A 26748-nucleotide genomic window follows, 5' to 3' on the forward strand; every position below is an offset into this window, starting at 1 on the left:
GAGCTACTTTGAGTATAAACTCTATTCGAACAATGTGATTACCAGGGAAGATTTAGGGGTACTGTTTGACACAAACAAATAAAACCAACTCCAGAGTCATTGCTAATTCTTTGTGTAGTTCTGAGATTTTCTAAATCTTAAGCCATTTAGGTGATGTGGAGAGAGCAAACACATTGTGCATTACCTTTGTTTTTCTTTTATCTAAGCCTGACATACGACAGGAGGATGTGGCAGGGGAAATGAGAATGGTAAGGGTGGCACTACTGATTTGGTACCAACAGAAGCAGGACTTTGCTTTCAGACCAGTGCTGACCTACACTAAACCTGTTTGGTTGTCTGCATCTTTCGTATCAAGAAATCTACGACCCAGATGGCCATGCCATGCATTGAGGGCTGACTGTACAAGTAACTTTACCTTAAAATGTGCAGTCTTTCTTATAGCATAGTTGTTAACATCTTGACTTCAGTATGTATGATAGTTTTTGAGTTGCATAATATACATGGTGATTGCTGTAGCTTAAATTGATTACTAAATTCATTACCCACTGTACAAGTAGTGCAAAGTCACTGGCACCTTTTGTTAGAAAGACAGACTGAGGAATGAAGCATCCAGATACAGACAACTCTTTGCAAGCAGTTGAAGACCTATTCAATTCTACCCTGAATCAGTGCAGTGTAGGGCCTGACAAGCAGATATTCTTGCAGAGATCCACGCTGATATCATCACTGAAATACAGCTATTCATTTTGGACTTGAGAAGAGATACACCAACTTATAAGGTGGGGAACAGATGCTATTAGAGAATAAGGAAACACCAAGCCTAGACATGGGATAGAACATGTTCTTATACAGGTATATGTAGGTTAGTTTCTGCAGTAACCTCATCTTCTGAAACTTTAGGGGGTGAGGAGCGTTCATATGTTATTTCTGTGCAGCTTAGAAAGGTGTCTTTCTGCTGTCTTCAGGCTAGTCAGCATCTCCAAAGAAAGAACATCAGATACAAAGTCCAGAGCACTGGTGGTGAAGAAGCGGTCCAGTGCAATGAGGAGCTATAGTAAAATTGTTGAAGCGGAAATGTGGAGGACTCTGCTTTGTGAGATACAGGCATGTGGGTTTAAGATGCAATGTGTAGTTGAAGATGTAGCTATTAGAAAACCACAAAAGTAAATGATTCTCCAAGAAACAGGGTTTCTCTAGTGTGAGAGAAACAATTATATCTGTTTCTATTGTAGCAGTGTGCCAAAATGATTGATTCTGTGATGATGAAAGTTGTATAAATGCTTAAAAATATTACATCCAGCTCACAAATGGACTAAACATTAACAAATAACAGAAATTCTACACTGAGATTTCATGGTGCAATTTTAACTGATGTTTCTGCTGACAGCAGCAAAATTAAATGCACATCAGAGAACTCGACTTTAGGTACGTATTCAACCCCTAGATAGCTACTGTTCTACTTTCCGCTGTTTTTTTCATTCTGAAAATACTTTGCCTACACATCTGCAATTCATACTCTTTTATCTTGACCGAATTTCTGGTGATTCAGTGTTTAGTTAATTAAGACTTGGCAGGTGAAATAAATGGCACTTGGCCACCAAGCCCACACTGAGTTTGTGGGTGTATGGTGCCGGTTTCCATTTGTTTCACCACTTCTTGGCTAAAAATGTGAACTTGGAGGTCAAAACACCAACTGTGGATAGACTGAAAGGGATGCGATGGGGTCTTCCATCTGTGAGTGAGCAGTAGAAAAACCACGATTGTACACTGTTTTGAATAAGGTTTGACTTTTTTTCATACAGTTTTGAAAATGTTGTATTGCTCAGACTAATAATACTCTGGGGAAGAGAAATCATAATAGCTCTTTTAAAAGGAAGCTTTTTTCATAAATTCAACTAGGAAATTTTGACATGTAGCTTTGTAGTTTGCCTAAGTTCAAAACTGTTGTCCCCTGTGGAAGGTGACACTGCAAGGTGATTTATCATGGCATTAGTGAAGCTGGGCTGCTTTTTCAAATTACCGTATGTCTGAAGAAAAACAATTTGGTCTTTGTCATATGATGTACATAATAATAGTGTTGTAACTATAACCAGAAAAAAAAAAAAAAAAGATTGGAAACATCAAGAGGCATCAGAGTTTAAAAAGGAAATCACTTTTTTAGTTTTCTTTTCTTGAAGGATGTAGGTCAGACTAATATATATGGAAACCTCTTTTCAACGTATTCTTCATCCTCATGTTAAATGGCTTTTTTAGATGCAGGTGGCAGGTGTATTTTATAATGCAGTTCGTGAAGATGTATTGTCACTAGATGATGGCATCTATGAAGCAGAAACTGCATAGCTGCTAGTAACTGTTGGGTTTCTGTGTTGTTGTTTTGTTTGTTTCTTAATGGCTTACAGCCAAGTGTTGGCTGGGAGCTGGCTTTGGTACAGAAGCAGAGTGATTTGTTTGGGCACACCTGCTCACCAAGGCTGTTCTGTTGTGTCATACTGTAAGATTGATACCATTTTACCTGAAGCCATGAATTCTTTAATTATTCATGTTTGCCACTTGTAGCTACATGAACAGCATGCGCTTCTATTTGTAGATTCCACCTTCTTGAGACTAAAGAGTAATGCTGGGATGGGTGAAACACTAAAGGAAGAAAATTCCTTCATTTCATTCATATTAGTGTTTTTGCTACTCTGTAGTTGTCAGTGGCAGAAAAAAATAGAATATATATCCTTTAGTAAAGGACTATCTAAAGCTGTATTATTTCAAAGAAGGAGGGAAACTGAGTTCATCAGTAAAACTTTCCTAGTGTCTTAAAATCAACGTGATGCACAGCTGATGCCTCCTGTTTCTTGATAGAAGCTGTAGGTACCCTTCATAGCAAAAGGGGTCTTCAGAGAATAGAGTAATACTTTTATTAGTCTTATAGGATTTTGTACACCCTTACCCTGGAATAAAATCAAAGTAGAAACAGTCAAACTGTCAAATATACCAGCATTCCTAGGCATGGAAAGACAAGTTAAACTCCTTTTATTGGAGGTTTGCATCTAAATGAGGTGAATATATTTATATATTTTTTTTCTTTTTACAAAGATAGGGTATCTGTTCATATCTTCATTATGCTGAATGTGTTGTTTGTATGTTTATACAGGTATAAATGATCTTCCTTATGACCTTTAGTTCTCTACTTGTTAATTGAGGAGACTTTTAAAATGGGCTGTACAAATAACATTAACCAGCAGTGGAAAGGGGACTTGCCAGGAAAAATGAAAGTACCAGAACTATTGGTACCATTTTTCACTGTGGAAATGGTAGGATTTACGCACACAGGTTTGTTGAGTTAGAGCTGAGTGGGGTAAACTCTAGGAGGCACAGTGTTGTTAAGACTCCCTGATTAAAATGTACGTTAGCAGCATATCTCCACGTGATCATAGACACACTTGCTGTGTGTGTTTAGATCCAGTGCTGTTAGTAGATACACACATAACTACTTAAATACAGAGTGTAGTCTGAGAGCCAGAAAAATCTTTCTGCTGAAGTAAGGGGTGAGGAACAAGGCGTCTTTAAAGGAATTCTCAGCTCTCTCACAGTTTGGGATAGCTGTTAGGTCCTTTTGGTTTACTTCCCAATATTGAAAGAATTTAAACTCTTGCCTTTAAATCTGCATCAGGCTTTTTATTCTGTCTATCCAATCTTCGTTCTTAATGTATTAAGAGCTAGATTCTAGTAGAAGTCAACAGAAAGAACAAAACTAATCATGGAGAACTAGAGCAATGGTTTGCACATAAAGCTAAGACTTTGTTCATGTTGCAAGCTCGGAATAAATTTTGGGACTGGATTGCTAGCATTGAAGGACTAAACGTGTTTAGGAAGGACAGGTATCCCAACTGGGCTCCCATTGTATGTGAAGAATGTAGCTTCTATTTTGAAAATGGTGATAAATGGGCTAAGTACACATCGGGGGTGTGTCAGGTGAAACCTCTGTTGCTGCAAAAATCTGAAAAGTCTAACAAGTGTCTGTAGGGCATGCAGTAGTCTTATTATTTGGCCTCAGAGCAAGGCAAGGGCATGGGGTAGTCTTATTATTTGGCCTCAGAGCAAGGCAAGGAGCTAGATGATCTCTTGCTGTTTCTTCCACACTTACACTTAAGCAGAAAAAAAAAAAAGCTTTTTTTTTTTTTCTCACCAGCGTCACGTCATCTGGTTTGTATTTTTTCCAGCAGTGATGTGCATGCCAGCAGTATCACCTGCAAGAAACTTTTTCAGTTCATATTTCAGCTTGGGGCAGAGCTGTTTGAAAGTTCCCAGCCGTCTCACTCAAGCTGTTGAAGTACACGAGTTAACAGTTATAGGGCAACTGGATTCAGTCAAAACAGACAGTGGGTGGGTTTTCAGGGGCTGGCCACAAAGATTTAAAAGAAAATAAAAATAATAATAATTGCTAACATCATGGCAAAATTGTAAAATAGTTGTGGTGTTTTTTTGGTAGTTTGTATTGCATGGTTCAGGACGTTCTTCAGGCAGATGTAGATACCTGTATTAATTTTTACCTGAAGTTTTTCAGTTATTGGTCTAGGAAACAACAGGTTAAATTAGAGGCTTTGATCCTATTCCCATGGCAACAAGTAACCCTTCTTAAGGTTACTTGAATATTTATCTTACTTCAAAAGCAGAAATGCTAAATTACTTCCTATTAGTACCTTGAAATTCTCCTGAAAGCTAACAAGAGGAAAACTATGCTAATACAAAGCTCTTCTGCTTGTGACTCTTTAGACATTGATGCATTCTATAAGCATTGATCTGGTCAGAGTTTCTGACTGTAGGGTTTTTCACTTTACACGTCACGTCTGGGAAGCAGACCTGTTGATGAAGTTTTAATGAGTGGTATTTATTTTACCTTTGAATTTTTTTTTCCTGAGATGCATTGAAAGGGATGCTGATGTAAGAGCAAATGACTATCCACAAAACAGTAAAATAGCACAACTGTCCTGTAATGTATGAAATATATAAAAAGAATAATTTTCCATTGACCTTTTCATTTATTAGTAACCTTTTAGCAGTAATAGATACAGAGCTGTTGGATGGAAATGTTACCTCTCTTACTCAATTTGTCTGTCTGATTATCTAGGCTTAGTGAATCTTTTTGCATGTTGCGAGAAAATCAAAGGTTTATGGCCTTTCCACCCCTATTTCTTCGGAGAGCAGGAATGGTGAGATCAAACTGACTGACCTATTCAGCTTCCCTGCCTTTATTAGGCAGAGGTCTGCTTCACTATTTATGTGGCTGTGTGGTGAAAACAGAGGGTGCCAGGACAGGTAGCCATAAAGTATTTGTGATGGAGAGGTCAAACCGAGCCCATAATTCTGGGTTGCATCCAAAACACAGAAGTTTATTTTGGCCAAGCTTCTTAACTTGTGCCTTGTTACCCAAGGAAAGGCCTCTGGAATTGATTAACTCTGCACAAAGACTTGGTCTGTGTACGTTTTCATTAAGGAGGAGCCCTTCGTGTTATGTTTTTCCCCATTCATTGCTTTCCCTTGGTGTGAACAATATTTTTACATCCAGTTTTACTGTAAAAATAAAGTTTTTGTGCTTTTCTTACAGGTGCATTGCCTTTAAACTGATGTTTCCTAATGTTTATTTCAAGGACAGTCTACTTCTCTGCTGTATTTATAATAAAAATACTAAAACAGAACTTAAAAAGCAGATCTATCAGGTGAGCCAGTGTTTTCAGATGAGACTGTTGACAAACGAAGGCAGCATCTCAGTACAGAGTGATGTTTTAGCATGAGCAGAGAGAAATGAGTGATATCTTAGAGCAACAAGAAAGTTTATTTCAGAAAATGGACAAAGTATTTCAGCAGGCTTAATAGTGGGATGGGGCCATGACAAAACCACTAATATCCATTACATGGATACATTACATTAATATCAATTACATGGATATTAGTGTTAGATTACTCTGTTTACTACCCCCACACGCTCCTGCCTTTTTCAGTTCATATATTTCACATATTTTAAAAAATCATGGAAAAAAGGCTTTTGATGCCACACGGCAAAGATGTTACGTAGTGCCATAGGATTATTTCCTCTAAGGCTTAATTGCTGCTTGACTGTGAAATCCTCGAGCTCAGTTGATCTAGAACTCCTAAGACCAGTGTTATATAGTGAAACTGGCAATTTTTAGTTTTTAGGTACTTGGGTGCCAACTCTAACTTTTTGAAATGCAGGTGCTTTACACTGTGTGAAAACCGGGCTGCTTTAAGACATACTCAATTTTGAAATAACTATTTTTTTAGTATTTTATTATGTTTAAAGCTGTGCTTAACTTTTTTTTTCAGTGCATGCTTCAAAATTAATGGCTCAATGTTATGTTAACACATTTTGATTACAGATTTTCCAGCAAAGTAACTTGTATGAATAAAAAGGGAAGGCGCATGATTTTCTGACCACAAAACACAACAGTGCTGGGACTTTAGAGAGCACAGAGATGTTGTGTGTACATCCCACAAGCAGGCCCTCCCCATCCTTTCTAGGTGTTTCTGTGTACTTCATGCTGCCACCCTGAGATTTATTCAGAGCCTTCTCTCAGAAGGATGTTCTTCTAAATTGTTTGTGTATGACAAGTAGTCTGATATCCTCATGAAGTATTCTGTTCATTTGTTCATTGTCCTGCTTAAGGATCTCGGCACTGACTTCATATATTTACACTTCTGATGTCCCAACAGTATGTGTTTAATAATGTGTAAGCTTTAGCATTGACTCACTTGTAACACAAAATACTACTTGAGAGCAGGAAGAGTACAAGTAGGATTAATATTGTGTGGGTACAAAGTCGTGGTGTGATTTAAATTTTTTTTAAAAGGGCATTTAATGCAGACTGAATCATTTTTCAGTTATTTGAAAGGGCATGGGAAGAAATCAAAATTGAAGTACTGCAGTAGACCCTAATTTATTAGTCAAGTGGAAGGGAAAAGATCTTATCTAGTGAGGCCGCAAAAGATTACACTGCATCTTGTTCACTGACGGGAAGTGATCTTTCTTAAACAGAAATTCCAAAGAAAGGTTGAAGACAGGCTAGAAGGCTACTCAAGTCTGAAGCTCCTTCACCCACCGTGACTAATTACATATTCTGTAAATGATTTACCCACTTTAATGTCTTCTTAAGTTCCACTATCGTGAAGCTAAGAACTTTTAAAAAAGGAAAAGTGAATAAATGCTTTTGCTACCAACAGTCTTTTCTCCCTTGTGGGTGATAAATGTTGATCTTCCCAAATATATGCGTGCATGTACCTATATGTGTGCACGCGCATATTTGGTTATTTGTTTGTGGAAAACACCATCTTATTTTTATATTTTGCATTACTTGGAAGCCTATTAATCAATTAGCAGCTTGTAAATTGCTGCTAAGTTTTTGATGGCCTCACAAGCTGTTTAAAATTCCCTCTTGTTCCATGGAGGTTCATTTCCAGGCATGGCCACCGCCTTCCAGAAATGCTGCTTGGACAAAGGGAGAAGTCACACAGCTGGGAATCACAGAACAACAGCCTCCTGAATTTTTGACTCGCACTCTGAAGGGGGAGAGATGGTTATCTTTTTCAGAGAAATCCATTACTGAATTTTGCATTTATCAACATGGACTCCTTTTGGAACTACGGGGCTTGTTTCTAGGAAAAATATTTTGATAGTCTGTCTCAAGGTTTAACTCTCAATGTTTAACTCTGTCAATCTCAATTCCCGCCTTCATCTTTTTCATAACTTCCTACAGCATAGAAAATTCCTATTCTATTTCCCAGATCTCTGTTTTCAATTTCAGATATTTGTAGGCTATTATGCCCTCTCACAACTGAAAGCTCCTCATGCTATTCATCAGTGTTGGTCTTTTTTTTTCTGCCGAAATTCTGCTTTCAACTCAGTACAAAAGTACTGAGAAAGGGCTGTAAGTCGCTCTAGAATAAAGTAGAAGAGCAAAAAACATGTATGTATTACAGTCTTAAGCTAAAATTGTCATGTTTTTATGATTAGCCTTCAGAAATGTAGAAAAATGTGACTAATTAATGTTTTGGTGTGTATCCTGGACTTTAGGAATAATAACCAGTGAAAAGGGATCTGCCGTCTTTCCTGAATTTCAAAGTTGTGTGAAATTTGCCAGTTGGCCTGGATTTTCCTTGGGAATGATACTAAATATGGAAGTTCTATTATAGCATTTTCAAAATGAAAAATTTAGTATGTTTTCATGACAGAATGAAAAGTTGTTAATTACTGTGGAAGCACACATTGTCCATTTATTTCTGGCAAGTATTATCTGAGTAGCTCAGGAGCCTCATATGGTTAAGGAAAATTGTGATTTAATCTTACACATAAGCATGTTGTCTTCAGTGGAATTAAAACACTGAAGGCTGTATCCTGCCTGAATAGGGACAGCCTTTTGAATGGGAAATTAATAGATGGCATCATGCATTCGGTTTTAAACAAAGTAAATAACCTCATGCAACTGGAATATTCTGCCCCAGGCTTCGATTTCGTCCTCTTTTGCTCACCGTGCTAAGTTTCTGGTGTGACTTCTTCATTGATGGTAATGCATCAAATCTATTCATGGCAATGTATCAGGTCTGTTTGAGTTGTACAGATAAAGTTTGACTGCATTGTCTCTATTTTTTCCAAAGAAACTCATGCCCCGATCATCTAAATTGTGACTCATGCAATAAGTTATCCGAGATGCTTGGGGCAGACATGAGAAGTGCAAATATACTTGTTTGTGTGCACTACGCTGGGTTCATCATAAATTGCAAGTTGGGATAATTTTTCTCTTTGCCAAACTGCAGACAGGAGATGTAAAACTAACCAGTCATTTTGCAGTGATAAAAAAGGAAATGTTTTTTATGTTATACCTTGTTAGAAGATAGATATATGAAGGATGCTCAGCGTTGCAAAAATGATGTTTATAGTAGGTTTTCTTTTTTTTTTCTTTTATGTATGTTTTTCATTATGCTTTGGTCATTTTTCTTTGACCATAGCTTATTTTAGGATGCTTCACCTTTAACGGGTGTCCACCTTCCTCCTAATTGAGTAATATTGTCACATTTGGCACTTTGTTTCTTTGACCAGAGTATTCTATTGTAAGTTGTGGTTGGGTTTTGGACTCCTCAGCTCTAAGAGAAATCCATTTTGTGCACCAGCGTGCCATCAAACACAAAGTGGCATTGAGATTCCCTGTTTTCCACCAAACAGACACCGTATAGCTTTGTCAAAACAGCAGGCCATGCAAGGTTTGACAGCACTGAATGCCTTCAGCGAAATCATTTGGCTTGTAGCAGATACATAACTGATAAATAGGATGATGAGTTGATCCAAAAATCCCAATTTGCAAACACTGCATGAAATACACTTTTGATGTACTGCTTACATCTATATTTGTGTCAAGGCTGATTTGCAAAGGCATTTTATGAAGATGCTTTAGAGTGATGAGGCTTTGTTTATATTCCTGTCATTGCATTGATTGAAGTTCTGTTGTATTTCTCTTTAATAAAAGTTTGCTGTGTTTTCATGCATACCTGGGGATAAAGCTAATGCTTAAAACGCTTTGCTAGTTTTTTTTATAGAAGTTGCTAAGTGCTTTTTGAATGGCCAAGTATTTTTGAAAACTACTTTTTAAAGGAGAGAGACAGAGGTGTATAGATGGATATGTGTGTATTTATTTAGAAACGTCATAGCTTTACTGACTTTTCACACTTGCATTTGTTGTTTTTTCTTTAAATCCTTGATCAGAGATTGACATTGAGCGTTGTGTTCGTGAGTCAATCAACCTGTTTCGCTGGACCCCAAAGAGTGCTACGTACAGGCAATATGCACAGCCTCCTCGACAAGCCGGCGAGAGCAACGGCACGAGAAGTTCAATGTCCTGCTTTTCAGCAGATTATCAGGAAGCACCTAGAAGTGACCTGGTAAGTGCCCTGGCACATGGAGGGGGAAGACAAATGATACACAGGCATGCACTATTGTCCATTCTTGCATTGTTTTAATGCAAAGCTTTATTTATTGCGTACATTTGTTTCTTTGGTGTAGCTCAGAGAACTCTAAATCCTCAAGGCCTCAGAGAACTCTAAATCCTATTGTCAAAGTAGTCGTGAGTGATAATAATTGTACCTAGCTTATGGTGATATTTTAAAATTTTAAAGTTTAAAATAGTGGGATATGTCCCTGCCTAAGTAGGTAAGAGGAGGTAGAAAGATAAATGGATCGTTTTAGTTATATAGCTGCAATGTTGGTTGTTGAAATACCAGCTGATGAGTTTATTGTTGATCTTGTTTGAAAATCTAAAACGATGCTATTAGTCTCTTTCTTGCATCTATAGGATTCACATGAGAATTGCAATGGGTAGGCAGATTTCAAACTGCTGTAGAGGAGAATTGCTATTGCCATTCGGTTAGGGTACTCCAACTCAGTGCAAGTTTGAGGAGTCATATTAATGCCAATATTGTGTGCGTGTGTTTTGAGGGAGATTTTTTTGGTGAATTTTTGTTTGTTTTTTGTTCTTTTTTTAATCAATGTCACAATTTTACTTTTGTCTTACAGTTTCGTAGCAAAGGCCCTTGCATCCGCTAATATGTTGTTGATCTGGACAGTAGAGCCATCCTGTAGCTGGCTTTTTACCTTCCTTGCAATGCGAAGTGGTTACTTTCAGCCAGGTTCAAGTTAGTTGCTCTAGGACCTTCTTAGTTATGTACAAATTTTCCAGCTCTTTTGATAGTCTGTGCCACCCCATCACAGTTTAATGAGGTGGGGCACGGCGAAGAGGCTTTTCTTTTTTTGTTGTTGTTGTTTTGTTCTGTTTAGTGCAGTAAGAAAATACCCACCAAACCTCAGTCCCTGGTAGTTATGTTGTCACTGCAAAGCACAGGAGTTTGACATGTTCATCACACAGACTTGCTTCTTAACTACTGCACGGTGTTAGAGCCTGTGCCATGGTATTAATTCTGAGGAAGAATCAAACGCAGTTAATGAGGTTTAACTGCTCTGAAATGTAGTTCTTTATTCCCTGTATTTTTTTCCTGAGCAGGAAGTAGAAAGTTTTTTTTGGTCATGTGGGATTTTTTGTTGTTTTTTTGTTAAACTACACTGCTTTGAACTTAAGTTTCTTTGATGTACATGCCAATAAAATTATTTCTTTTTGTGCTGGATCTCTGCCTCTCTCCGCTCCTGCTCTTCCAGCTCTGTGGTGTTCTTCGTTGCCACAACAGACCACTATCCAGGTCATACCTGCAGAACTACAAACAGGCTTTGTCTCAGGAGAGAAACAATAAAAGAACAGTTTTCCAGTAAGAACTGGAATTTTTAGGAAAAACTTCTCAGAAAGAGCAGTCAGGCATTGGAGCAGGTTGCCCAGGGAAGTGGTGGAGTCACCGTTCCTGGAGGTGTTTAAAGACAGGGTAGATGTGGTGCTTAGGGACATGGTTTAGTGAGCAATATTCATGGCAGGGGGACAGTTGGACCAGATGATCTTGGAAGTCATTTCCAACCTTAATGGTTCTGTGATTGATTGAAAGAACTGGGTAACAGGAAGGTGGTTCAGGTAGCTCTGGCTGTTTTTTCCATCTTGGCATGCCAGGTTAAAGGGTATGGCTCAAGCAGTTTTGAGAGGCAGTATGTTAGTTACATCTGCATTTGCCTTAGCAAAGAAAAGCTGGTGAACAAGAATATATCTGCATAGCTATTCAGTTCAGGAAAAAATATCCCTTTGTCTTCCTATTAAAATCTGATGATTGTTTTTTGTCAGCTATACCGTCTGAAGGGTGCTGGTGATTTGAAGTGATTCTGTTCCATCCTCTCAGCAGTATAAATCTAGTCAGTCTTTATATAAATAAAATTAAATGGTATTTTTTTCTTCCATGTTCTCCTACAATCAAAATTCATTCATTACTACATTACAATAGTAGGGGAAGAATATATATATATACCTGTCCTATCTATTTGGCCGTCTGCATTAGATTTTAGGCTTCAGATCTGTTTTTCTCAACTACTAAGAAACTAAGCTCTGTATTGTCACTTCAGTGTATCTGAATACTTAAGTAGTCCTTAAAACTGAGTATGATATTCAGTCATCATCTTTTTTTATTTTTTTTAACTGTATTTTTTTAATATTACCGTATTTTCTGTAAGCCTTGGGCACAAATCCAGGACTCCAAGAGCTAGACCTGCAAATGCAGAACAAAAGGAAACTAAAGAGTTTATAGGATTTAAGAAATAATAGGTAGGAGTACAAAGGCAACTGGGAAGAAAAATGAAATGACACAAGAATACTGGTGGTTGTCATACAGGAATTTCAGCAAATACGACTGCTGTGCTGGTCTACAGATGCATAGAGAAGCTTTCTGAAGGAGCCAAGGACTGCAAATTCATAGAATAATTCTGATAGGAGGTCATCTGGTACAAATTCTTTCAGAAAACAGACAAAACCCTGAATTCAGATGAGCTTGCCAGGGGCTTTGTCCTGTCAGATCATGAAAACTTCCAAGGAAAGTGATTACGCAGTCTCTTTTTGCAGCCTACTCCAATGCTTGACAGTGAAAATGTTTTCATGTATGTGCTAGCTTTTCTTAATGTATGACAAGAGTAAACAGCCAAGTTTCCTCAGTCCTGAGGATGTGCTCATGCTTTTCTGTGTCCAGGCAAGAGTAAAGAGGCTTGGAAGCAGCAAGGAGGGATAAGGGAGAGAGCAACAACGATGTGCTGAATTAGTAAATAGAACAAAGATTTGTAATTGTAGCAGAGAAAAAAAATCTATTGTTTTGGGTCAAGAAAAGTTTCTTCCATTTCCTGAGAAATGTGTTGGGTCTTTTTTTTCGGTAGTAATTTGATTTTCATACCAAAAATATGTTTGTTTATAATGCCAGTAACTAGGCTCATCCGTCCCATGGTTTCCGAGAAATTAAGCTAATGTTTTTTCTATTTCATGGAGGAAAAAAAAATAAATACCACAACTTCTATTGCCTTCTCTTTATTTTCTGTTTCTTTCTGCTTAACAGTAAAACACTTCTGATTCACTGCCACGTAACTGATGGTTTAACTTCTTTTGAAGCTCAGGGGTGTTGGATCTACTGTAGTTGTGTGGGTTTTTTAGCTCTTTTTATGGAGGAGGACCCTGTGATTTATACAGAAAATTGTGAACATACTCAGTTGTTTTTTTCTGTAGGAAAGAGAAAAGTCATCTCATGGAGACTGGCAAGGAAGCAGATTCATATGTGAAGTTCCAGTGTACAAATGTGTTTCCTCTCATGTGCTGGACTTGTGTGTCAGATTTTGAAACATATATGTTAGGGTATTGTTGGGGGCCACAGTCCAAGCTTCTAAAATCCCATGTAGGGTGAGCCACTAATGAGGCACCTGTCACTTGTAACCACTTCTGCACTTTTAGATATTTGTCTTAGCAAGATGACACTTCATCATAGAATCACAGAATGATTTGGGTTGGAAGGGACCTTAAAGATGATCCAGTTCCAACCCCCTGCCATGGGCAGGGACATCTCCCACTTCTTATGGATTTGAGCAACATTGCGAAGAAAAATTTGAAATTGTTGTTGAAATACTGTTTATGCACAAAGGTGGGTTTTTTTTTGTCTTTGTTTTTTAACCTTAATCCCAGAATTGTCTGTTTCTTCAGTCGTGTTCTCTGCTAGTGTTTGCTGCCGTTGGAAAACTTTTTTCCACTTGAAAGCAGTGGGAACTGAGTTCAGTCTTCAGTACATACTGCAGTTTTTCTAAAACTCCATTGTGTCCTTGCTGGTCAGTCTAGCTCTTGAAAACATACTTTTTTGTTTCCCTACCTATTTACCTGGTTCATGTGGAATAAGCACTACATGCTACACTTGTATCTCCAGTTTTATCTTTGTGGATCACATCTGTATTTAAGGCTGGGAAGAGTAGGAAACAATTCCTTTGAAAACAGAGTTGTGGGTTTGCTTCTCACGGTAATTTATGACTTCTTAAAACATCAAGTGTTTAGTGTATTTAATTCTAAACACCATCTGTCTCCTACTCCCATATTTGTATTTTCTTTCTAAGCTGTTTCAGTTTGTTCCTTAAGTGCTTTTTATTGGCTACTCAAATATTTGTGTATATCTGCATGTTACAGTGCTTTGGTTAATAATAACAGGAGAAGTATTTGCCCCTGGGTGAGCACTTTTCATCCTAAATCAGCAGCCAGTAGAACAAACTGTTTTGACTTTTTATTATTAGCATTGATTAGTTTTCATTTTAGTGACATCTATTTGCAACTTCATAAATAGGCTCGGGTGCTCTCCTCCCTCCCAGCCTTGTGTGTTGCTTAATCTTTTATTCTTTCAGCCAGTAAGCATATTTCTGCTGAGATAAAATCTCAAGGAGGAAATAGTTTCAGAGAGAACGAATGTGCATCTTAAGTGAATTAGCATGTGTATTTTAAGACAGATAGAAAGTCCAAAATAAGAATTAAAAAACCCTTTGCATTCACCGCTGAATTTTAATAGTAGGTTACTCAAATTTGTTTCTGACTTTTTCTTGACCAGTACACTGAATTTTTTTCTTATTTATCCTGGTGCATGAAATTTACCTTCATGCCCTAGAAGCACACAGAGTAGTGTTCTTGAAAGTCCAGGAGTCAGACACTAATACTATTTATCATGTAACAATTTTCTGTGATTCCTCCATCTCCCTTCTTACAGATACGGTAGATGTGCACACCCTCTCCAGCTATCTGTGTGCATAAAGAGGGAGCGCGTAGTGCAGTTCCTTTACCTCTGCATACACCTGCTCAGTGTGACAGATGGACTCCAGACATCCCCAGGCTGGTACAACTAGGCCTTAGTCTTTTTCTTCTACCACCCATCCTCTTTTCAAGGGTGGGAGATCCTGGTAAAATGTTGGGGAATTGAAGCATTCAGATGGAGAAAAGCTACCACAGGGTTATTGATTCTTGGGCTGATTTAAATGCCCTCAGTTCAGATTTTCCTTTTTTGATGAAGCAGAAGGAGAAAAACCTTCATGGAAAGGTGACTTAATATCTTGATGAAACACTACAATATCTTGATGAAACACTACAAACAGGAAAGCTGCTTTCTCATCAAAAGCAGTTTGAGAAGAGTTTCCTGAGGGTAATTTCTCTATGCATGTAATCAAGGACAGCTTGCATGACAGACTTCTTACAGATGGGGATTCAAGCCTATTTGCTATTGACTAAATTTGCCAAAGCTCAGTTGCTTATAATTTCCTCCAGTATGCACCTAAGATATAACTGTCCATATAAAATGGATTGGCTAGGTTTATGTTAAGTCCTTGAAGAACTGGTGTGTACAGTCCCTCTATTCCCCTAAGAGGAGCACAGTGAGTAGTGCACACCATCTCTTAGCTTCTTCGTGCAGGCTAGGAAATGTTCAAGTGCCAGGTCTGTGCTGTTCATAACAGCCATTATATATATTCTGCCTGAAGAGTCTTCTGCCATTTCCAGGTTTATTTTGTGTTCTGTTTCTATAAGAAACTTTTTTTTCTTCTTTTGTAGATCAAGACAACAGCATGTTGTTCTTCAAATTTATTTCAGGTTGTACAAAATGTTAACCAATCAAGATATGAGTTAGCTTCTAATGATATAAATTGTATATACGCATATAAATTATAAATTTGAATATGCCTTTGATGCTTCTGTTTTTCTGACTGTATCTACCTCTGACTGTATCTACTAGCTTGAGTGAGAAACTGGGTTTTTCATTTTCAACATGCTTTTGTTAAAATACACTTTTTATGTCACTCTACTTCAAGAATTATTTAATTAGGAGAGCCATAATTAACTCATCACATTCTGGCAACTATTTTTTTGGTGTTGTTAAAAGCATCAAAACCTTCTCCGTGTATTTAGTAGCTTTTCAAAAAAATTTTGGAATGCATAAGCCAGACGGGCTGCAACCAAAATAGGGAGCGTCAGTGTAAGGAGTCTTCTGCTTCCAGTGCTTTGGTTTTGCAGATTAGCTTAACTGAAGGAAGCCTTGTAGCACTTTTTTTTTTCTCTGTTTGGTTTTAGAAACATGAACGTATTTTATTGTGCTTTAGGACTTTTTCCAATAGCAGATAAGGCATTACATCAATTAGCAAAGTAAATAAATAAGAAATATATTGACTTAAGAAATAAGTGATGGTAAATGTTAATTTTAGAGTCTCTAATGAATGTTTTAGTTGTTTATTCAAGTTATAAGTAGCAATCATTTTAATTGAATATAAGCTGATTGTAGCAAATGTGCTGTGTTTGTAGCTGAGGCAGAATCAGTGTGTTTATGATAATCTAAATATTATTTAGATGACTTTAATAGTTTCTTAGATGCTTATTTAGATCACATTCAATTATTGCAAACATATTTTGTACAGACTTTGGGTTTTGAGTCTCATTGGGATGTGTTTGTCTGCTGTGAATGTAAATGGGGCAGTAAGGGCAGGCAGAGCACGCTCTGCAGCCTTAGCATCAGGTTCTGGGTTCACTGGTTGCCCATCCCCTTCTTCCTCACAATCCTTCACCATTACACACACTTTGAAGTTGAAAGCTGGGTGCATTTGACCTTTTTAACCTCTCATAATTGGGATTCCGTGATTGATTAACAAACTTTTTTCTTTAGCAATTATACCTGTAAAAAACAAATAATGTTAAACAGCCAGATCTCTCCCTTTGCATCTTGTGGGCAAGTTCTTTATACTTAACGTCATTATTGTGTCATGTTTTTCAAATCATTGTTTTAAAATCAGATTTTGGATATGATAACTGTTAATGAAATATTAGGTGTGTTTTGTGGTTTTCTTTAGCTTTGTCATGTTACTACTTAAATTTGTAAGCAGATGCCACTGTATGGCAGAATTAAGAGTACGGCAACTATTGTCAGCATCCTTTAGAGTGTGGAAGTTACTGAATTGAGAGAGTTGTTAAAGGATTGGACCCATAATAAAGCAGTGAACAGAACAGTGCAAAAGAGTCAGGTTTGCTACTGATGGTAAAGAGTTTGGATTTGAGCCAACTCCGTGTCCTCTTCTGTGCTCAATTGCAGCCCCTGTGGAGTGTATCCTGTGAAAAGACATTGCCTGAGACACATGTGGTAGCACTGGCAATGTAGTCTGTGGTCAGTCCTTGCCAAAATAAATTATTGGAATATCAAAAAAAGAGGAATGGAGGAAGACCAGAATTTCCAGAGTCTCTCTGGCCAATGTTACCTCTGCCCATCTATGCTCAACACTCAGCTGTAGCTGGCACTTCCCAAAGTGGCACTGTGATTTTTACCTGTGCTTTGTCCGCCAGCCAATTTTCTTCACTGATTATTGGTGGGTGATCTCTGTGCTGTGTCGACTGGCATGGCTCCGTTCTTGAAAATTTGGCCTTGTGCAAACGTTTCTTTCTACAAGTACAGCTGGAGCAAAACCTTGGATTATGACTAGTTTTCAGCAAGGAGGAATTCTTTGTTTTGTCTCACTGAAGAGTAGTAATAGTAAACTGTTTTAAACACTTCCTCTTTTTTTTTTTTATTTAAATACACATCCCTTGCTTGAAGAATATTAGGAAGCAGTTACACAAATCGCTGTTTTAATAACTTCACTGCTAATTATTTATCAGGTTTCTAACAATATGAGGTAAGCTGACATTTTCTGAAGGATACTTTAGAATTTTCCCCTGAGAAATGCGTAAGGAGTCAGCTTGCAAGTTCCGAAGGAGAAAATGATTTCAGGCTGTAATTGTCCCGAATTGCAAGCTGCCTGTCTGAAGACATAGTTGTAACTTCTTTTTCTTTTTACATAGTTTAGCATTCACCCTGGTTACCTTGGAGAGGAAGGATTCTAGTGGAAGTAAGTCCATTTGGCAACCAGTATAAATACTTGGTGCAGTTTCCTGGGTAGCAGTGTTACTTCATACTTTGTTAAATAATCCATATTTTATAAATAGCAGCCTGTGCTTTTTGCAGTGCAGCATGCATGTGAATTAATTTTAGGAGAAAAGTAGCTTTTAGAGTAAAGCCACTGAGTGTGCTAAAAACATGCTTTAGGACCAACATTGTTCTTAAAAGCTTGGTGCTTTATTTGGCTTCTGATAAGCTGATAATGCAAAGAGAAATAGTCCACTTGATACAACTTCCTTGCGTTTGTGTGCTTGCAGCATTAGAAGGCAATGGAGTTTGGGAGAAGCTTTTGAAGCCAGGTTTTGGAGGAGAAGTAAAGTGAAGGATTTTTTTTTTTTTTTTTTTTTTCCCCACACAAACACACTGAAATGCACAGGCATAGCTACCTCCTGCTGGTCACAGCAGCACTAATTCCATCTTGCACTAAATTCTGCGTATGCCATATATCAGTGCTGTGAAAAGTGATGTCTTAGACCAAGCTGCTGTGTAACAGTGCTATTGAGAAAGTGTAGTACAAAGGAATCTTTTGGATATGGGGACCAGGTGCATTATGTGGGAGATATATGCATTTATAGCTATCAAAGGCCTAAGATTTGATTTTATTATTATTTTTTTTCCCTCTACTCCCCAGGTCTCTCCTACCCTATTTTTTTTTCTTCTCTAAATGTCCCAGAGCTGTGCTGCCTTTGTTAATACTCATTCAGAAAGTCTTGGATAAAAAGCAACTACAGCTAAATCCCAAAAAAGATGCATTTTCTAAATTGAAGGTCCCTGACCCCGAGTGACATATGTAGTCATGTTGTAAAGAAGAAGGAATTTCTCTTCCAGTTACAGTTTGCATTAAGGTGTTACATTAAATTCCCGTTGCTTTTGTTTTAAAAGAGGGCAAGGTTGTATCTGACAGTTGGTATTCTTTAGATTCTGCAATTTTATTTATTTTTTCCTCAGAGTATTACAATTTCTTGTCAAGGAGGCAGTAGTTATCGAGCAAACTGGATGCACTGATGGAAAGCGGGGAAGGCAGGCAAGATTGTTCTTGCTGCTTCTAGTTTTATTTCGTATTGAAGCTTCTTGTGGGTGTTCTCAGGCACAACTGGATTACGGCTCAGCTCTGTAATTTAAAGGGGTTTCCTGCAGTGGTGAGAAGAGTTTACCTGTTTTATCATATCAGAGGCAATCATAAATGAGACCTTGCTGCACGTCTGCCTAGCTGCATGCAGGGAATAACTTGTCTTTTTGCTCTGCTGACTCAGCTGAGTCACTCAGTTGCGTTATTCCAGGGAGACAGAGAGAGGTTTCCATAATAATCAGGCAATTAGGCTACTTAGGCAAGCAGAACCCACTTACATGATATTTTTCTAGACTGCCTGCGACTGTGTATGGAGACATCTGGAGTAAGCTTACAAGTAAAAATTGGTCAACCACGGCTGTTTGCACCCTCCTTCATCTTCTTTGGCCTCTCTTCTCCTCTCCTTTCTGCAGCATCACCTCAAGCAAAGGGGGAGAGGAGATGTGAGGTGTGATGTGTGGCCGGGCTGCAAGGTGGGTTGTGGCTTCCTAAAAATGCCCTTTGCAGTGCAGAATGCTACAGATTGAACTGTCCACAGAACAGCACCGCTGGAAGCACGCACCTTGGTAATTTTTGGCTCCAGCTCTTTGTGGTACTGGCATGGGTGCCGGGAGTGTGGTGGGCCAGAGGTGTGTGGTCTGGACAGGGGAGCCCTGCAGGAAGGGGAGGACAAGTGCTGCTTCCAGACCCAGGAATGGGGGCAGACTTAGTGATTGGGAAGTAGAGGTAGATGGGGAGCATAGACAAGGGTAGGATGTTGGTATCTTGACTTGGAAATCTGAAGAGCTGAGTATGATGGCAAGGGAAGACTGAATTCAAGGCATAACAAGGAATTTGCAAGTGAGGTTGTGTAGAAAACAGTAACATTACAGCGTCTCCAAAATTTTAGAGAACAGTTCCTAATATCTGGAAGTTTGGCTGCTCCTCCTTTTATAAGTAGTCCTGACTGAAAATCAAAATCTGTGTTACTCCTTGCTAATAATGATCATAAAAATGACATTGGTTGTGGGGCTGAGGGAGTGGAAAATCAAACCTTTTTGGTTTTTATTATTATTGTTGTTGTTATAATATTTCCATGACTGTATAGGCCTCTTTCTGCCAGTAACAGTGGCTCTATGCATTATTCTTTCTCACTGGGTGCAGGAGTAAAATAGTTTTTGCTATCGGGCCATCAGAATTCAAGGGAGCAATGGGACTCAGTCTGTTTGAAAACAAACAAACAAAAATATCCACCAAAAATAAATGTGCAAAGGACAGAAATCGTAGGGGATTAAGTACTGCCTTCATCTACTCAATTACAAAGGATGTAAAGAAAAACATTTGCATGGAAAATGCTAAGTAGAAACTCACTAGCCATGATTGGTTTCATAAAACCTTTTAAATTATGTGACTAAAATCCATAGTGTTCTTCCCTGATCTTGTTTTCAGATGCTTCCTGAAAACTGTCTTTTCCTGTCATGAAAACTGCTTTTGATTTTAAACTGGAGTGACAACTTTGCCTGCCTGCCTGGCAAGGTGGCTATGGATATATCCTGAAGTGTCCAATTCTTGCTTATTCTCCCTCTTCTTTCTACCTGTTTTCATCTGACTGCTATGTTCTGATTTATATAAAATAGTGTTACTCTATACGAATATATTTGCCCCCAAGCTTCTTTAGGACCATGACCTTGAATATTATGTTTACATGGAAATCACTTTAACATTACCTAAGCCTTCTTCCATTACTGATACTTAAAACCAAGCACAAAAGCAACACCTTTGCTGCAGACTGATGTGATGTTTGATTCAGAGTTGCATCTGTTTGTAGTTGCTGTGTGAATCTGCATTCGTCTGGTGTTGTTCCATCAATTCTTCAGATACCTTTTAAAACTTTTCTTCTAAGCTGGTTTGAAAACGTTATTTACTACTTATTCCCAGTTGTACATGCATACACTGATTTCAGAAGCAAAATGTTACGTTCCAGAAACATGCAATGACATTGTCCATGAAGAATGTTTCCTTATGAAGAACTTGGGAACCATGAAAAGAATATTTTGCTTGAACCCCAGATTTTAATCATACTGACTTTCAGGCTGAAGTTCCTTCTGTATTAGATTTGTTGCAGCAAGCTATGCCAACTTCAAAGACAAAAGCGCAGGAGCCCTGCTTCTATTTAGATAAAGCTATCCTTTCCATGGATAAAAAGTTGCTTTATAGCTCCTGTGTTTACCAGATGGGACTGTTAAGTTCAAGTTCAGCAGAACTAAAGATACTTGCTTATTTTCTCCAAAGTGTGTATCTTCATTTAATAGCAAGGGTGAAATGTCTGTAAGAGATTACAGGCTAATGAAAAAATAGATAGGAGCTGTGATTGCACCAGCCACATGTCCTGGAGTGCTTTAATCTTTTTGAAGCTTGACTTCTAATTTGAGAATGTGTAAGCAGCTTTAGTTCTAATATTAAAAAAAAAAAAATTAATTCATAATGCCTATTTCTTCTTCTTAAGAGCAGTAAGTGCACATGGCTTAGCAATTCCCAGGCCTATTTAAAAACTAATGAGGTGAGAAGAGTAAATTCTTTACTTTGCAAGTACTTAGGGTGTTGTCAGGGAAACTTCTGGGAGACAACAAGACCTCAAACTTTGGTTGAAGTGCTCTTTTCCCTGTATCATGCTGGTCTCCTCTGAGGAACAGCTTCGTATACCTGACTAGTCTAAAGTAAGATTCACCCCCAAAGGTAAGATATGCTGAAGTAAGTCTCTGTGTGTCAGTCACCTTCTCTTGCACCTCCTCTTAAATGTTTGGCTGGGCTAAAGCAAAGAGGGTAATCCCTGAGGTAAGGTAGGCCACAGCTTGAACACTGATGTGGAGAAGAGCAGGGAAGGTGTGAAAAGTTCAGAAGAACCCACAAAGTTTGGGTGGTTAGGGGCTGAGACAGCCTCAAGTCCAGTGCCAAACTGCAGGTGTACATAGCAGGATGGTGGTATGACGAGGAGGTGTGAGGAGGCCATGCAGCACTATGGGCTTGGGAGAGAGTGGCTCGAAAGTTGTGCAGAGGAAAAGGCTCTGGGGGTGCTGATCAATGCTTGCCTGAACATGAGCTGGCAGCATGCCCAAGTGGCCAAGAAGGCCAACGGCATCTTGGCTTGTATCAGGAATAATGTAGCCAGCAGGAGCAGGGAGGTGATCGTCCCCTTGTACTCTTCTCTGGTGAGGCCACACCTTGAGTGCTGTGTTCAGCTTTGGGCCCTTCAGTACAAGAAGGACATTGAGGCCCTGGAGCGTGTCCAGAGAAGGCTACAAAACTGGTGAGGGGCCTGGAACACAAGTCCTGTGAAGAGCGGCTGAGGTAACTGGGGTTGTTTAGTCTGGAGAAGAGGAGGCTGAGGGGAGACCTCATTGCTCTCTACAACTACCTGAAAGGAAGGTGTGGGGAGCTGGGGGTCGGCCTCTTCTCACACGTAACTAGTGATAGGACGAGAAGGAATGGCCAGGGGAAGTTTAGGTTAGAAATTAGGAGACATTTCCTCTCAGAAAGAGTAGTCAGGCATTGGAAAGAGTTGCCCAGGGAGGTTGTGGTGTCACATGACACCTTGGTGTTAGCCTTGTTTAGCTTGAGCTGACTGACAGGAAGGTAGGAAAAATGTCTGATATGAAATAGAGTTGTTACAAGATACCTCAGATGAAGTCATATTTTTAAATATAATTAGGAAGTATGATCTTATAAGTGCATGCATGTATTTCACTTTGCAATTTCAAGGAAATAAATTAGTCTGATAAAACAGCTGTTACTGGAGAGAATTGATTCAGCAGTTCTCTTTCCCAGAAGTCTGTCAAGGAGCTTTAGGCTACAGCTTTGCTCAAAACTTATACAGAGATATTGTAACACAAAATAGACCGTATAGGCAGAACGGGACACCCTAGATGAGGAGGAAAAAAAAAGGCAACTAAAATTATGACAAAGACAGTTGTAAGGTTCACAGTTGAATGTTTCTCCTTATTTATGACCCAGTTAATGGGAGGAAAAAAAAAAAAAAAGCTTGTCCTAGTTATTAAAAACTTTTTCACAGTACAGATAGTGTCTGCCTGTAGAACCCTTCTTGTGACTTCACACTTTGTAAACAGGGGGAAAATGTTTTTGTGTTATCATAAGGGAGTTTTTTTGATAATTTTGCTTTCTGTTGTAGACTTCATAGACTTCATGCTTTCTTCATAAACTTATTATTTCCTGAGGTATTCATCCCATATGTGGAATGAGAATTGAATAAATTAAAGTAGGAAGTGGTTGTGTAGTTAGAGTCCATCACAGTGTAAATGTTTCTCCAGAAGACCCAATTCAGGTCATAACAGCCAACTTCACTGGCATAATCTGCTTACATAACTCCTGACTTGGTTACCTGAGTGTTTGTTGTTACCAGCAACCATCAGTTCCCCCTTCAAGGCTTGAATTCTTTTTGCAGTGGACTTCCTTACTTTCCTTCCTTTGTATTGCTCCACAAATGTCCTCTTGAATCAGGAGCTGTTGCTTGAGGAGGGTGTAGTGATGCCGGCTAGCTTTAGTCATCAGACAAATGAAGTGTATTTATCTAACCACTACTTTTCTACATTGCTAACTTTCTTGGATGTTGAAAACTTGTCTGATGCGACTTTTCTAGACATGGACTGTTGAATTCATTTGACAAGTCTGAAGTTTGTCAGAAGACTTTGACTGTGTTCCTCTTCCTCCTCCCCTTTGATCCAACTCTTTTTCATGGACTCCTCCTGAGGAAATGCAGATGCTCAGGTGCAGATGCACCCTGGCAGGTGGGATTCTACAGCAACTGGGAGGTGGCTGTGTCCTCTGTCACGCTCGTATTTTTGTTGAAACAGGTCTCCCTTGGGTGTTGGTCTATTCTGTTGAAATACGTAATACATTATCTAGAAACTCAAGCATCTTTCTGATTATAAAGCATTGTGACCTCAATTATCCTGAACTTGGGAGGACGTTAGGTGCTGAGACTAGCAATTTGGAAGTTCTTGTGTTTTAAATATGTTTGTATACAACAGAAAAGCCAGTTTGGTGGGCTGATACATTCCCTGAAGCATACCTAAAGATTCTGTCTGTAATTTTGAGTACATTTTGATAATCTGTGTTACAGTAAAGGTGTCTATAACTGCACAAGGAGCGTCTAGGAAGTCTTTTGCTGGGACATACCTCAGAAAAATGTGTACACCTATGTTCTCCTTAGTATGTTCATGGCCTTCTTCTCTAGAGTTGGAATAGTCCTCAGATTAAATGTGAAATTAATATTGTTTAGAACTGGAAGAAAAAAAAAGCTAGAGCTAATAAGTTAGTTAAGCTACTGCTAATTAGTAATGCCTGTTTCCCTCAGCACATTACTCTCTTTCTCTTGAAATTTTTTATGTATACATAGTTTCTTGAATCTGTGTGACTGCTGCAATCTAAAACTAGGTGACATGGAATTGTTTTTTCAAAGGAGAAAATTTGGTACTGTGGTACCAGAATATATTTTGAGTGTGCTGTATGTACTCATTCTCAAAAGTAACATTATATTTGTAATTTCTCACCATAACATTATATTTGAGGCTGTCCTTTTTTATTTTTTTTTTGGCTTTCCATAGTCGATCTCTGTATGCCTGTGCTCATGTTCTGAACAACCATGGAGTGTATGAACAGATCTTTATGATGAAATGATTGGCTATTTCGTTTGTCGTCTTCCTCAAGAATAAGACGATACAGTCTGAAGGTCTTTCAGAAGATGCTCCCTGTAACATATCCTAGCTATTCTGTTTGTTCCTGTCTGTTGACAAGCCAGAAAAACTCACTGGGAACAGCTGTAGACTTGGTTATAAACAACTTTTGCCTCTGTTTGACCTTCTGCACAATAGGAGCTTTTAACAGTTGCACAAGACAAACCAGTGGTGTTGTAAGATGACAAAGCTCTATAAGCCTATCTTTGATGTACCTAACTCTGGGAGTAAGTTGAGTTCCATAACGTTTTTTTGTATACATAGCCAACGTGTTAACTCTGTATCTGCTGGATTAAAGCATAATGAAAATAAGCTGCTTTAAAATTTACCTGTGATTTTTCAGATTGAGGCAATGGCGATGACAGAAAATAAAATCTTCCTGCAGAAGACTATAAATAAGTGCAATTTATTAACTCCTTAACACCATGGCGCATGCTGATGTATTTTTAATTGCATAGTGTATGAAAGTTTTCAAAACTTGCACTTCCAACAGTTAATGAAGGATCTTCTAGTTCTTTTGGATGCAAGTGTAGTTGTAATGGCACGTAGTTTCAGCATGTAAAACAACCTGAAGGAAGGACAAAAAGTTTCTTCAGACACTTTACAATGTGGTCATCACAAGATGTATTTTTTCTGTTGCAGTTCAGAGTTTTGTATGTGTTGGCAGTTATTAAAGTACAGGATATCTACATTCTTTATTATTTACAAAAATAAGGGGGATAATATTTTTTTTGCTTTATTTAGAAGTGTGTGAGCTTTTAAGAACATGAATTGAGGAAAGCACTGCAGAAATGTTACTGCTTAGGAATATTTCTGAGATAATTCACAATGAAGGTTCTCTTATGAAAAATAATTTAAGTAGTATTAAAGTAGTTGTTGGAATATTACCGGGTGTGATACCCTACTAAAGAAAAAGGAACAGATTTTTTGCTTTATGATATTTTGTTGTTTCTTCAAGTTTGGTTTTATTTAAAAGTAACTCTATATGTTTTAAACTGGGGAAATTCCATGGTATTTGAAAATATACAGTGAAAGATTTAGGGCATTTTGCATGTCTGTCAAGACATGGAGACAGAAGGATCAAGAAGGGTTGTATAGGACTATTTCTAACATTTCTGGTGTACTGATCTTGGTCTGGTCTTTGGGCTGAAGGTTGCACCTGATGTTTAGATAGTTCTGTAGCTTACAGTGACGTTCCTGCAGTTTCTGTGCCAAGTCTCCAGGTGCTACCCTTCCTTCATTCTCTAAGCCTTAGCCATTTCAGCTTGTCTTCTCAGAGGGTGCTTCATAGCCAGTTTGCTTCACTTCTTCCGACGCTGAGAAATGTTCTGTGAGTTTTCTGAGCCCCTCAGCCTTGGTGAATTTTGCATTAACAAATCACAAAACAGTTTGCACTGATCATTGAAGAATTTTATTTTCAAACTACTTCAAAAGAAAATAGGGCTGTATTTCTGGATAGGCATTTTGCACTGCTCTGGAGCTTTTCTGTATGGATAGTCCAACTCTGATTACTTCAGAGTTTCTGTCTAACTGGGTTGTTATACTCTGAGGTTGTCAAATAAGTAGAGGATTCAAAGAATGCTATGTCTTTAATTATATCACCTTTAATATTATTTTTCTCCTTTTAAAGTCTAGGGATTCTATCAAGCTGGATGACCTGAAAGCAGAGGTGTCACCGCGTATTTCAGCAGAAGATCTGATTGACCTGTGTGAATTGACGGGACCTAGTCATTCCAAAACACCTGTAAAGAAAACAAAGCCTAGCAAACCAAAGCTGCTGGTGGTGGACATTCGTAACAGTGAAGAGTATCCTTCAAATCCAAGTGCTGGTCTTGCCAAATCATGCTTGCATCAATTACCTTCTCTTTGTCTGCAGGCAGTGTAATATTGGAATGGTAAAAAAAAATTGGAAGGGATGTGTCCAGGTACAGTGGAAGGACTGAAGGCTGATTTTTTTTTTTTTTTTTGTCATGGGGAGTCCTGGTTTGTAGAGAAGAGTACAGATGTATTTTTACCTTCACACTTGAGGCTGTGGTTGTAATGAAGCCACTTTGTACCAAT

The 26748-nt window shown here is 38.4% G+C and overlaps 1 protein-coding gene across 18 annotated transcripts in view; it reads left to right on the top strand.

Annotated features, from left to right (window-relative positions):
* Positions 1-26748, top strand: part of TBCK (TBC1 domain containing kinase) — a 107785-nt gene that overhangs the window by 62985 nt on the left and 18052 nt on the right. For all 18 annotated transcript variants that reach the window (XM_040557110.1, XM_040557115.1, XM_040557111.1 and 15 more), the window contains 2 exons: positions 9761-9936; positions 26318-26493. In XM_040557110.1, the coding sequence (XP_040413044.1) occupies positions 9761-9936; positions 26318-26493 (352 nt within the window). The remainder of the gene's footprint in view (positions 1-9760; positions 9937-26317; positions 26494-26748) is intronic.

Source organism: Cygnus olor, chromosome 4, assembly GCF_009769625.2.
Source record: "Cygnus olor isolate bCygOlo1 chromosome 4, bCygOlo1.pri.v2, whole genome shotgun sequence".
NCBI lineage: Eukaryota > Metazoa > Chordata > Aves > Anseriformes > Anatidae > Cygnus > Cygnus olor.